Genomic DNA, 13,534 nt, shown 5'->3' with positions numbered 1-13,534 from the left:
ATATGCATGATGTGACAAGATATTCGAATTTGTCTATACATATATACAATTTATATAGAGAGATGTGAATAAGTAAAATTTGTAATTAAACACCAAACATAAGAGAATTATTTTAGACTGATAAGATTTCAAATGAATTTTATTTTCTTGTCATACTTTTCTTTACACTTATTTGTTTATTTATTCATTTGTGTGTGAGTGTGGTGACGCATGTGCCACCGTGTGCATGTGGAGATCAAAGGACCACTGTCTTCTCCATCCACCACATTGAAGGCAGGGATTCTGTGAATCTCACTCTGCTGATGTTCTTTTTGCTGCATGAGCCAAGGGCTTCTGGGAAAATCTCCTGTCTCTACCTCCCATCTTGCTGTCAGGATGCTGGGATTGCAGAAGCTCACAATGGCCTCTGTCTTTTTGCATGGGGTCTGAGGATAGAACTTGAGAACTCAAATTTGAGCAATGAGCACTTTATCATCCACTGAGCCACCTCCCCAGCCATTTTTCTCATGCTTCCAACACTTTCTCTTAGGAGGTAAGTGTTACATTAACAATTTTCAGGAACATGGAAATATAAGAATCATAGTTATTTTATTTAGTTTTTAAACTTTTATTATTTATTTATTAGAGAGAGAGAGAGAGAGAGAGAGAATGGGTGCGCCAGGGCCTCCAGCCATTGCAAATGAACTCCAGATGCATGTGCTCTCCTTGTGCATCTGGTTTACATGGGTCCTGGGGAATCAAACCGGGGTCCTTTGGCTTGGCAGACAAATGCCTTAACTGATAAGCCACCATCATCTATCCAACCCTAGTTTTTTTTTTTTTTTTTGTTTGTTTGTTGTTGTTGTTGTTTTGAGGCAGTGTCTCACGCTAGCCCAGGCTGACCTAGAATTCACTCTGTAGCCTCTAGGCTGGCCTCAAACTCATGGTGATCCTCCTACCCCAGCCTCCCCAGTGCTGGAATTAAAGGTGTGTGCCACCATGCCTGGCATGTTTACAGGGCTGAAAATGGATCTTAAATGGAGATTTTTTTTTGAGGCAAGCCCAACAGACTGCTGTAATGAAACTCCAGATGCATGTGTCCCCTTGGGTGCGTGTGCCACCTTGTGCGCTTGTGTCGCTTTGTGTCTGGATTACATGGGATCTAGGGAGTTGAACATGAGTCCTTAGGCTTCGTAGGCAAGTGCCTTAACCACTAAGCCACATCTCCAGCCCTAAAATAGAGATTTAAATTTAAGCACATGTACACTTAGTACGGCTAATCCAGGGGCATGGTCCTTGGTCTTTGCGAAGCAGATTTCTGTGAGGGAGAGAGCTCTTCTGTGAATCCACAAGTGCACACATGCTCTGTGAACACACTGATGAAAACATTATGTAGCTCACACATATGGAAACACAGGATTTCCTTATCCTACTAAGTAGCTGAGTAGAGTTGGATCAAGTATGATTGAAACTCACTTTATCTTCACTGGTAAACAGTGGTTCCTGCTCTTTTGGTTTTTCAAGCACGACTGTCCTGAATTCCCTTCTACCTAGTTTTGAGGACAATTACATTTAAATAGGAAAAACCTTGGAAATTAATTTGTGGGGCTAAAGTTCATTTCATAGTTTTGAAAAATATTTTATTTTTATTTATTTATTTGACAGAGAAAGAGGGAGGGAGAGAGAGAAAGAGAATGGATGCACCAGGGCCTCCAGTCACTGCAAATGAACTCCAGACACATGTTCCCCCTTGTGCATCTGGCTAATGTGGGTCCTGGGGAATCATACCTGGGTCCTTTGGCTTTGCAGGCAAGTGCCTTAACTGCTAAGCCATCTCTCCAGCCCTCATTTCATAGTTTGACAGGGAGGTGACAAATCTTTTATTTCCACGGTCTCACACATGGTACATTGCAGTTTGCCAGCTTAGTAGTTGAAAATGGCTGTCATTGGCATTGGGCACCTACTTTTCTTTCCCTGGAAGTGAAATACCTTCACTGCTGAGCCATCTCTCCAGCCCATGTTTAATTTTTTTTTTAATTTTTATTTATTTATTTGAGAGTGACAGACACAGAGAGAAAGACAGAGGGAGAGAGAGAGAGAATGGGCGCGCCAGGGCTTCCAGCCTCTGCAAACGAACTCCAGACGCGTGCGCCCCCTTGTGCATCTGGCTAACGTGGGATCTGGGGAACCGAGCCTCGAACCGGGGTCCTTAGGCTTCACAGGCAAACGCTTAACTGCTAAGCCGTCTCTCCAGCCCTTGTTTGTTTTTTTTTTTTTTTGCAGAGCATTTTATTTAAGGACATTTTTCAGCCTTTTCTTTAATGCCTTTTAGGTTTTCTATTATATTTACAAAAGTGCTTTACCACTACAAGAACATTAATTTTCTCTCTCTCTTTCTTGCTCTTTTCAAGTAAGTGAAAACTGTTATTCTTTAAAAACAACAACAACACTATTAGTCTTCAAATAGAAAGTCACTGGTACTTTCCTCTTGTGTTTGTTTAAGCGCTGGGTTACTGGTCTCTCCCCCCCCCCCCTCTCTCTCTCTCTCTCTCTCTCTCTCTCTCTCTCTCTCTCTCTCGCGCGCGCGCGCGCACGCACGTGATAGGGTCCTGCTGTGCTGTGTAGCCAGGCTGACCTGGAACCTGAGCTCCCTTGACTTGAGCCTCCCGAGTGCTGGAGTGGCAGGCATGCACACGCTGTCATTCCCAGTGTTCTTTTTAAAGACTGTCGTATGGGGAACCTAAGTAGTTCCTCCTCCTTTTAGAAAATCATGTGTATTACTGCCCCCCCCCGACATTGCTAAGTTTATTTTAAAATTATGTTGGAATTATTATTTTTCTTTTTCTTTCTTTCTTTCTTTTTTTTTTTCCCCAAGTTAGGGTCTCACTCTAGTTCAGGCTGACCTGGAATTCACTGTGGAGTCTCAGGGTGGCCTTGAATTCATGGCGATCCTCCTACCTCTGCCGCCCAAGTGCTGGGATTAAAGGCGTGTGCCACCATGCCCGGCCTTATTTTGCTTTTTCAAGGTAGGGTCTCACACTAGCCCAGGCTGATCTGGAACTCACTCTGTAGTACCAGGCTGGCCTCGAACTCAGTGATCTTCCTATCCCTGCCTATTGAGTGCTGAGGTTAAAGGCGTGCACCACCACATCCGGTTTATGCTTGAATTATTATTTTTTTATGTTTGAATTATTTTTGAAAATACCCTTAAATTTTTTTTTTTTTTTTTGAGCCGGGAATGGTGGCACACACCTTTAATCCCAGCACTCAGAAGGCAGAAGTAGGAGGATTGCCATGAGTTCGAGGCCACCCTGAAACTCCATAGTGAATTCCAGGTCAGCTTGGGCAGACCCTACCTTGCAAAACCAAAAAAAAAAAAAAATTTTTTTTTGGTTTTGCAAGATAGGGTCTCACTGTAGCCCAGGCTGATCTGAAACTCATTCTGTAGTCTAAGGCTGGCCTTAAATTCACGATTCTCATCTCTGCCTCCCAAGTGCTGGGGTTAAAGGCATGTGCCTCCATGCCTGGCTAAAAATACCCTTTAAAAAAATATTTTTATTTATTTATTTGCAAGGAGAGAGAGAGTTGGGGGGGAGAGAGGAAGAAGAAGAAGAAGAGGAGGAGGAGGAAGAGGGGGAGGAGGAGGAGGAGACAGAGAGAATGGGTGTGCCAGGGTCTTCCAGTCACTGCAAATGAACTACAGATACATGCACCACATTGTGCATCTGTTTTTATGAGGTACTGGGGAATCAAACCCCGGCCATTAGGCTTTGCAGGCAAACACCTTCTGCTGAGCCATCCCTCTAGCCCATGTTTGAATTATTATTATTTTTTTTTGCAGAGCATTTTATTTAATGACATTTTTCAGTCTTTTCTTTAATACCTTCCAGGTTTTCTATTATATTTACAAAAGTTCTTTACCAATACAAGAGCATCATAAATGTTTCTCTCTCTCTCTTTCTTGCTCTCCAGCTTAGTTGTTCTAACACTGTTAGAAAAGCCCCTTCCAGGTGGATAATCCTTTTGCAGTGTGAGGCTTGGGTTGTTCTTCATTATTAATGTTGTTGACACACACACACAACAATAACAACAAAACACAACCACAGAAAAACCCCTGGCTCTCACTGGAAGGGGAATAAGAGATACTTTATTTTGGAGCCAAATATGAGTGACCATGGCCCACTAATATAGATTCACATTATCCTAAATACTGTGTTCCAACATGGTAACAGTTTCATGAGGTTTTTATTAGATATAGAGCAAGGGAAGTTATAAATCAAGGTAATCTTAACATACATTGGTAGAAGCATGAGGTGGGCAAGTCCAGCTAAGCAGGGAGTCTACTGGCCTCAGATTCTACCTGATGATATTCTTAGTCTTTGAGTTGGTTGAAGCTAGGGGGGTCTGTTTGCACTTCCAAGAGATTTTACACAATAGTCACAAGGATGTTAGGTCACACACAGAGGTGAGCAATAAATATTTTCTTAGGAGACTAAAGGTAGCCCAAAATAATTTAGCTTCCAACTTGTTTCATTGCAGCTCCCCACAGTCAATCAGCCTTGTAGGTGAAGCCGTATCCTGGAATTTCAGGTCACAATGTCTAGTGTCAGTGCCTTGTCATAGAAAGGGAATTGCTTTTGTTTTATTTTTTCTTTTTGGAAGTCTACAAAGATTTTTATTGAGGCCAGTTTTTTGTGATTGTTTCACATGTGTTTGAAAAGGATATCTATTTTCTGAGAGGAAATAGATATTGGATAGAATTTGTCAACTTTACTAACCCTATGTCTTTCTTCTGTTTAGTCTGTTGTGTGAAAGTTTCTGCTATTTTTTTGGAAGATAAGTTTTCACTTCTGTTAAGGATTTAAGTGTATATGTGTCATGGGATGGTGATGCAGTCTGGTCTTGACTTGGCTTGGGAGGCCCTGTGTGCCTGACTCTGGGTTTCCCAGAAGCCTGCTTCCAGTCTTCTTCCCCACTTCCTTTCTCACACAGCTTTCACCGCAAGAACACACACAAACCAGCATTTAAGCATTTGTTCTCATTCCCCTCACTTTTCTCTCTTTCTCACACACACACCTGTTTTTTAAACTATTTTTATTTATTGCAAGACACACACACACACACACACACACAGAATGGGCATGCCAGGACCTCCTACCACTGCATAAAAACTCCAGACGCATGTGCCACTTTGTGCATGTGGCTCTACTTGGCAATTGAACTAGGACCGTCAGGTTTTGCAAGGAAGCGCCTTTAACCACTGTGCCATCTCTCCATCCCTGTTTATTTTTTATTTTATTTTTTAATATTTTTTGTTCATTATTTATTTATTTATTTGAGAGTGACAGACAGAGAGAAAGACAGATAGAGGGAGAGAGAGAGAATGGGCGAGCCAGGGCTTCCAGCCTCTGCAAACGAACTCCAGACGCGTGCGCCCCCTTGTGCATCTGGCTAGCGTGGGACCTGGGGAACTGAGCCTTGAACTGGGGTCCTTAGGCTTCACAGGCAAGCGCTTACCCGCTAAGCCATCTCTCCAGCCCTCCAGCCCTGTTTATTTTATTTTTTTTTTCTTTTAATTTTATTGGCAACTTTTTTTTTTGAGTCAGGGTCTCACACTGTAGCTCAGGCTAGGCACAAACTCATGGCGGTCCTCTGCCTTACCCTCCAACTACTGGGATTACAGCATGAACCAACATGCCTGGCCTCTAAGACAGCATTTTCACTCGCAAAATAATATCTGCATATAATTCTTTTTTTTTAAATTTTTTTGGTGTTTCGAGGTAGGGTCTCACTCTAGTTCAGGCTGACCTGGAATTCCCTATGTAATCTTAGGGAGCCTCAAACTCATGGTGATCCTCCTACTTCTGCCTCCCGAGTGCTGGGATTAAAGGCATGTGCCAAGATGCCCAGCTCCTGCATATAATTCTTAATACCACATAGAAAAGAAAGGCAAATTCTCTTCCTCACTCCTTCTCCCCTGAATCCTGGTCTTTGTCCCCAGTTCCCAGATGGGACAATATTATGAGTTTGGTATGTCTGCATGAAGAACCTCCCTAATATTTACTTTATACTTAAAGATATTATTTATTTATTTATAAGACAGAAAGAGAATATGAATATGGGTGTGCCAGGGCTTCAAGCCACTGCAAATGAACTCTGGATACTCCACTACCTCGTGCATCTGCCTTTACATGGGTCCTGGAGAATCAAACCTGGGTTCTTTAGCTTTGTAGGCAAGTGCCTTACCTGCTAAGTCATCTCTCCAACCCTACTCTCTCTCTACTTTTCCAGAAAATCAATGGAAATCTATTTAATTTAATTGATTAATTAATTAATTTATTTTTGATTTTTCGAGGTAGGGTCTCACTCTAGTCCAGGCTGACCTGGAATTCACTCTGTATTCTCAGGGTGGCCTCGAACTCATGGCGATCCTCCTACCTCTGCCTCCCAAATGCTGGGATTAAAGGTATTTGCTGCCACATGCGGCCCAGTGTATTTTTTAAATATTTTCTTTTCTTTTTTTTAAAAATCTTTCTTTGTTTCTCCCTTCCCTTCCCTTCCCTTCCCTTCCCTTCCCTTCCCTTCCCTTCCCTTCCCTTCCCTTCCCTTCCCTTCCCTTCCCTTCCCTTCCCTTCCCTTCCCTTCCCTTCCCTTCCCTTCCCTTCCCTTCCCTTCCCTTCCCTTCCCTTCCCTGTCTTCCTTCTTTCTTTTCTCTCTCTCTCTCTCTCTTTCTTTCTTTCTTTTTTTTTTTTTTTTGATTTTTTGAGGTAGAATCTCTACCTCTGTAGCCCAGATTGACCTGGAACTCACTATGTAGTCTCAGGGTGGCCTCAAACTCACAGTGATCCTCCTACTTCTGCCTCCCAAGTGCTAGGATTAAAGGCGTGCGCCACCATGCCCAGCTTAAATATTATTAAAAAGTAGATGGAGGCTGGAGAGATGGCTTAGTGGTTAAAGGTGCTTGTTTGCAAAGCCTGACAATAGCCTTGGTTCAATTCCCCAGTACACACATAAAGCCAGAGGAACAATGTGGTGCATGTGTTTGGAGTTTGCAGTGGCAGGAGCGCCTGACATACCCATCCTCACTTTCTCTGTGTCTGCCTTTTCCTCTCTGTCTTAAATAAAAATTTTAAAAAGTAGCTGGTATGGTTTTGCTTGATTGTAACTTATTGGCACTTTTATCAACCCATCTTGGATGTCTTTTCATTTGCACTTCAGAAGATGGAGTGATGACCCTTCTTCCCTACACGCTGGGCTGCTGTGTGTCTACACCTTAGTGCAGCTAGGACATTGGCTTGTTAGCTGTAGTTCTGCATCATGCTGTGGTCTGTGGGGTTCTAAGATGTGTCTTGTTGAGTACGTGTGTTTCTATAGAGTGTACCTAAAGAATAGAGTTGCCAGTTTTTTTCCCTGTGTGCCCAGCAGGTTTTGTTTGTTGCTCTTTGAACGTGTGCTGTTAGGTGCTGGCCATATGTCCACAATACCTTCTTGTTTTTATATTTTATTTTTATTTATTTGACAGAGAAAGGCTGGGGGAGAGAGAGAGAATGGGCACACCAGGGCCTCCAGCCATTGCAAACAGACTCCAGATGTGTGCGCCCCCTTGTGCATCTGGCTAATGTGGGTCCTGGGGAATTGAACCTGGATCCTTTGGCTTTGCAGGCAAATGCCTTAACCGCTAAGCCATCCCTCCAGCACAGCCTTTCTTTTATTTATTTGTATTTCTCTCTCTCTCCCTGAGAGGGAGGAAGAGAGAGAAAGAGAGAGAAGAGGGAGGGAGAGAATTGGTGCACCAGGGCCTCTAGCCACTACAATCAAACTTCAGGAGAGTGGTGGCTTCATAAACCCCTCGCCTATCCATAACAGAATGTTGCCTCGCCCCCTGTGCAGGTGGCCACAGCTGCTGATCTTTTTCATGAGTGTAGTGGCCTTGTCGTGTCGGGACAACAGTTTCGGAGGCCTTCTCCATCCTCCAGCTCTCACATTCTTCCTGTCCTGTCTCCTGCAATGTTCCCTGAGCCCTGGAAGAGCTGATGTGTATGTCCTGCGCAGGGCAAGCACTCTTCAGTCACTTATTTTCAGCATGTTGGCCAGTCATGAGTGTCTGCATTAACCTCCTCCCACTGTGGAAAATGACAACAAAATTTTTCTGACCAGGTCTGAGAACAGAACTAATCTGTGGGTATAAAGAGATATTTAGGAGACAGTTTGACAGCACATCTATTTGTCAAAACAATAGGAGGCTCATTAAGCCTTGTGGTCTCTCCAGCCATGGATTTTTGACCGGGTTTTTAGTACCAGCATGAATTCCTCAGTTACCATATGATGGTGCAAATTGTACCAGGGCACATTTCTTGCCTTGTGGGTCAGCATTCTACAATACGGGATTCACTACTGGTTGGTATTACTGATGACTTCTTTGCCATTTTCCAACAATTTATCTTAAGAAAATAATCAGGGGCATGTATAGGATATATAAAAAAAATGCCTATGATACTAGTTTAACAGTAAAGATAAACTATCTTTAATCCCCGCATTTGGGAGGCTCAAGCAGGAATTATTGTGAGTTCCAGGTAGCCTGATTTACATAGTGAATTCCAGGCTAACCTGGGCTATATAGTGAGACACTGTCTCAAAAAGGCAGTTAAAAGATAGAATATTTTTCCAATGAGTTTTGATATATCCACATGCTATGAGTCAAGAAACATAAAAATGTGCTATAGGAGAATGTTTAGTGGTTCAGGGTAAATGTTTGTTATAAATAGTAAGTGGAAAAATCCCCAACAGGGGGTGCATATATCTGAATATGAGCCTTTTTCTAATCTTTTAACAGCATATGTGTGTGATATATTAGAACTGTGATCATATTGTCATTTATTGTATTTTTAAAAATATTTTATTTACTTATTTGGCAGAAAGAGAGAGAGATAATGGGTGCTCCAAAGGCCTCTAGTCACTGCAAATGAACTCCAGACGCATGCACCCCCTTGTGCATCTGGATAACGTGGGTCCTGGGGAATCGAACCTGGGTCTGTTGGCTTTACAGGCAAGCACCTTAACTGCTAAGCCATCTCTCCATCTCTCTCTCTCTCTTTTTATACACAAAAGCTGATACTGTAGCAAGGCAGGGGAAAAGCCTTTCTGAAAGGGAAAACGAAAAGTCTTTGGGCCATTTCACTAAGATGTCTCCTAATGTGAAAATCCAAAATGGTACTTTTTGTGTATGTGTGTGTGTGTGTGTGTGTGTGTGTGTTTGTTCGTGTAGGTACTAAATACAGGTGCACACGTGCAGCAGCGCACATGTGGAGGTCAGAGGATAACTTCAGGTGTTGGTCCTTGCCTTTTACCTTGTTTGAGGCAGTGTCTCTCCACTTGCTCTTGGCGGAAAGGCCGAGAAGCGATGGCAGCGTCTCTCATTGTTCATCACTGCACTTACCAAGCAGGCTAGCTGTGCAGTGAGCTTCTGGGTGCTTCTTCGGTCCCTGCCTCCCTTTTCACCCTAGCCGCACTGTGATTACAAGTGTTTGTGCAACAGCGTCCAGCTTCACGTAGGTTTCAGGGGGTAATCTGAGCACAGGACTCATGCCTGTGGAGCAAGCGCTGCATACACTGAGCCATCCCCCCAGCCTGTTTCGGTGTTTTGAAATCGTCTTGCCAGGGAGCCTTGGCTGGCCTGGAACTTGCTACGTAAACCAAGTTATCCTTAAACTTACAATGATCCTCTTGTCTCTGCATCCCAAGAGCCAGATTACAGGTGTGTTCACCGTCCATACATACTCAGTGGCACGCGTGCACCCATACATACAACACACACACTAATAAACTGAAATGAAGGTCTGGAGAGATGGCTTAGCAGTTAAGGGGCTTGCCAGCAAAGCTGAAGGACGCAGGTTCAATTCCCCAGTAACCATGTAAAGTCAGGTGGCTCATTCATCTGGAGTTAATTTGTAATGGCTAGTGGCCCTGGCAACTCATTCTCTTTGTGTGTGTGTGTGTGTGTATGTGTGTCTCAGATAAGCAAATAAATCAATAAATATTTAAAAAGAAAACAAAATGGGCTGGAGAGATGGCTTAGTGGTTAGGTGCTTGCCTGTGAAGCCTAAGGACCCCAGTTAAAGGCTCCATTCCCCAGGACCCACATTAGCCAGATGCACAAGGGGGCGCCTGCATCTGGAGTTCATTTGCAGTGGCTGGAGGCCCTGGAGCGCCCATTCTCTATCTATCTATCTATCTATGTGCCTTTCTCTTTCTGTCACTTTCAGGTAAATAAATAAAAATGAACAAAAAAATTGTTAAAAAAAAAAAAGAAAACAAAATGATGGAATGCGGGGCAAGGCAGGGGGGGGGGGCTGGGGAGATAGGCCAGTTGGCAAAGAGTTTGTATTGAAAGCATGAGAATCGGAGTTCCATCCCCAGTACTCATACATGCCGGGCGTGGTGGTGCACCTTGTGATCCCAGAGCTATGGAAATAAAAACAGGAGGACTCCTAGAGCTCACTGGCCTAATCAGTGAGCTCCAGGCCAACATGAGACCCTGTCTCAAAGAGAGGAGACCAGTGTACCTGACAATGACAGCTGTGGTTGTCTTCCCCATACACATGTACGTACACACCCACTCGTACACGTCTGTGCCCACACATATACAAGCACACAGACACACACGTACACTCCACATGCACACACATAAGTAAAAATAAAGAAATGATGGAGCTGGGTAGAAATGTAAAAGTTTTTTTAGTTCAAGGTTCTCAAACAGTCGCCATCCAAAATCACCTCTTCAGGGCTAGGCTACTTCCAATGGCCCTTTCTCATGCCCTTAGTGTTTGGGCTTATAGCCAGGACTTTCTCCATGAAGCTTGGCATTTATTTGGCATTCATTGGTTGCTGGGCATCACTCTAAGTGCATTAGAGGTGTTATCTGAGAGTCATGACAACTTTAGGAAACAGGTAATATTCCAATCCCCATTGTGTAGGAGAGAAGGGTAGTGCTTGAAGGAAGCCGGTTTCCCAAGGCTGAATGGCCAGTGTCACAGCCAGCTTTACCCAAGGTACAGCCTGTGTTCCCAGCCTCAGCAGTGCCTGACCTCCTCTGGTGGAATCACCTCTATCCACTCCATACCTTTTGGATTACTTTACTGAACTTTGTGTGTCTGTTCAATTTGACTCTACCTTTTGCATATTTTTTTTTAATTCAAGAATTGTCCTGTCTTGGGCTGGAGAGATGGCTTAGTGGTTAAGGCGCTGGCCTGCAAAGCCTAAGGACTCATGTTTGACCCTCCAGATCCCACATAAGCCAGATGCATAAAATGACACAAGCACACAAGGCTGCATATGCACACAAGGGGGCGCACGCATCTGGAGTTTGATTGCAGTGACTGGAGGTCCTGGCATGCCCGTTCTTTCTCTCTCTATCTTTTGCTCTCTTTCTTTCCTTCTCTCTGTATCTAATAAGTAAATAAAAATAAAAAACTTTAGAAACAATTTGTCCTGTCTTGCCTCTTCCCTAAAGCTTCCTTCACATGTTGTTATTGCTTTCTGTATGCCCACCTCCCTAAACAGTTCCTCCTCCTTCCTTGGAGAATGTCTGGCATGTAGTAGATGCAATGGTATTTGGTGAAGAAGCAAACCAAGAGATGGTCCTTTTCTTCCTAACCTGAACGTGGCCTTCTGTCCTGACCTAGGTCACCACTGCCCTCTCTCACCTCTTGACGAGGATGGATTTCATCAGTCGTCTTTACAATATTGGGGAACAACTGGGCAGCGAAGAGTTGGCCTCCCTCAAGTTTCTGACCCTGGAACATATCCCGCAGAAGAAACAAGAGTCCATCAAGGATGCCCTGATGCTATTCGAGAGACTTCAGGAAAGTAGAATGGTGGAGGAAGGCAATATATTCTTCCTGAAGGAGTTGCTTTATCGGATTAATCGACTGGACCTGCTGACCTTGGTCCTAGGCAGCAGCAAGGAGGAGATGGAGTTGGAGCTCCAGGATCCACACAGGGCTCAGGTTTCTCCTTACAGGTGTGTAAATACCTCACACTGGGGTTATGGGTTGAAGGGACACAAAGCTGTGAATGCTGCAGATGGGGTTGCTGTGTAATATGACTTGGGAGGCTTTGGGAAAATATCCTGCGCAGGCTAGACTGAGAAATGTAGGAGCTCAATGTATAATTCAGAGAAGGAAGTAGTACTAAAAGTATAAAATAAAAATTTAGGGCTAGAGAGGTGGCTTAGGGCTTAAAGCACTTGCCTGTGAAGCCTAAGGACCCAAGTTTGATTTCCCAGAACCCACATAAGCCAGATGCACATGGTGGCACATGGGTCTGGAGTTCATTTGCAGTGGCTAGAGGCCCTGGAAGCCTCCCCCCTCTCTCTGTGTGTGTATGTCATAAATAAAAAGATAAATAAAAATTTACTTTTGAAGCTGGGCGTGGTGGCACACGCCTTTAATCCCAGCATTCGGGAGGCAGAGGTAGGACAATTGCCATGAGTTCAAAGCCACCCTGAGACTCAATAGTGAATTCCAGGTCATTCTGGGCTAGAGGGAGACCCTACCTCTAAAAACAAAAATAAAAACAAACAAAAAAAATTATTTTTGGGAGGCCGGAGAGATAGCTCGGTGGTTTAGGTGTTTGCCTGCAAAGCTTAAAGGCCCTGGTTCAATTCTGCAGTACCCATGTAAAGCCAGCTGCACAGAGTGGTGCATGTATTGAGTTCATTTGCAGTGGCCGGAGGCCCTGGTGTGTCCCTTCTCTCCCTATCTCTTCCTCCCTCCCTTCCTCTCTCTCTCTTTCTCTCTCTGTCTCCACTTGCAAATCCTGCAAAGCTAAACGACCCAGGTTCGATTCCCCAGGACCCATGTTAGCCAGATGCACAAGGTGGTGCACTCATCTGGAGTTCGTTTGCAGTGGCTGGAGGCTTTGGTGCACCCATTCTTTCACTCCCTCTTCCTCTTTCTCTGTCAAATAAATAAATAAATAAAAATAAATATCACTCAACACATATAAGTATGCTAACATAGAAATAGAGTTTTAAAAAATATTTGAGAAAGAAAAAGGCAGATGAAAGAGAGAGAGAAAGAGAATGGGCATGCCAGGGCCCTCCAGCCCCTGCAAATGAACTCCAGATACATGGGCCACCTTGTACATCTGGCTTACATGGGTCCTGGGGAATTGAACCTGAGTCCTTAGTTCTTTCCCTCCTTCTCTTTCATTTTGGATTCGGCTTTCTGGTGCCTGCATCATGGGCTCACTTAGCCTATCCATTAGGTAAAGCTTTCCTGCTTCCCACTCTGTAGCCCTTCCCACCTGCTTGAGGATGTATATGGAAACTTTTGACAGGTTTAAGGCCCTTTTTTTTTTTTTTTTTTTTTGAGGTAGGGCCTCACTCTAGCCCAGGCTGACCTGGAACTCACTTTGTAGTTCCAGACTGGCCTTGAACTCACAGCAATCCTCCTACATCTACCTCTGCCTCCCTAGTGCTGGGATTAAAGGTGTGCCCCACCATGGTTGACCAAGGATTTAAGGCTTTGTTCTCTAATGACATGTATGCTGCCAG

At 44.0% G+C, this 13,534-nt stretch overlaps 1 protein-coding gene across 3 annotated transcripts in view; it reads left to right on the top strand.

Annotated features, from left to right (window-relative positions):
* Casp8 (caspase 8) overlaps positions 1-13,534 on the top strand; it is a 51,672-nt gene that overhangs the window by 24,842 nt on the left and 13,296 nt on the right. For all 3 annotated transcript variants that reach the window (XM_045147546.1, XM_045147548.1, XM_045147547.1), the window contains exon 2: positions 11,661-11,998. In XM_045147546.1, the coding sequence (XP_045003481.1) occupies positions 11,694-11,998 (305 nt within the window). In that variant the 5' untranslated portion in view covers positions 11,661-11,693. The remainder of the gene's footprint in view (positions 1-11,660; positions 11,999-13,534) is intronic.

Source organism: Jaculus jaculus, chromosome 4, assembly GCF_020740685.1.
Source record: "Jaculus jaculus isolate mJacJac1 chromosome 4, mJacJac1.mat.Y.cur, whole genome shotgun sequence".
Lineage (NCBI taxonomy): Eukaryota > Metazoa > Chordata > Mammalia > Rodentia > Dipodidae > Jaculus > Jaculus jaculus.
Note: the sequence above shows the minus strand (reverse complement) of the source record. Positions and strands in the feature narration are given on the sequence as shown.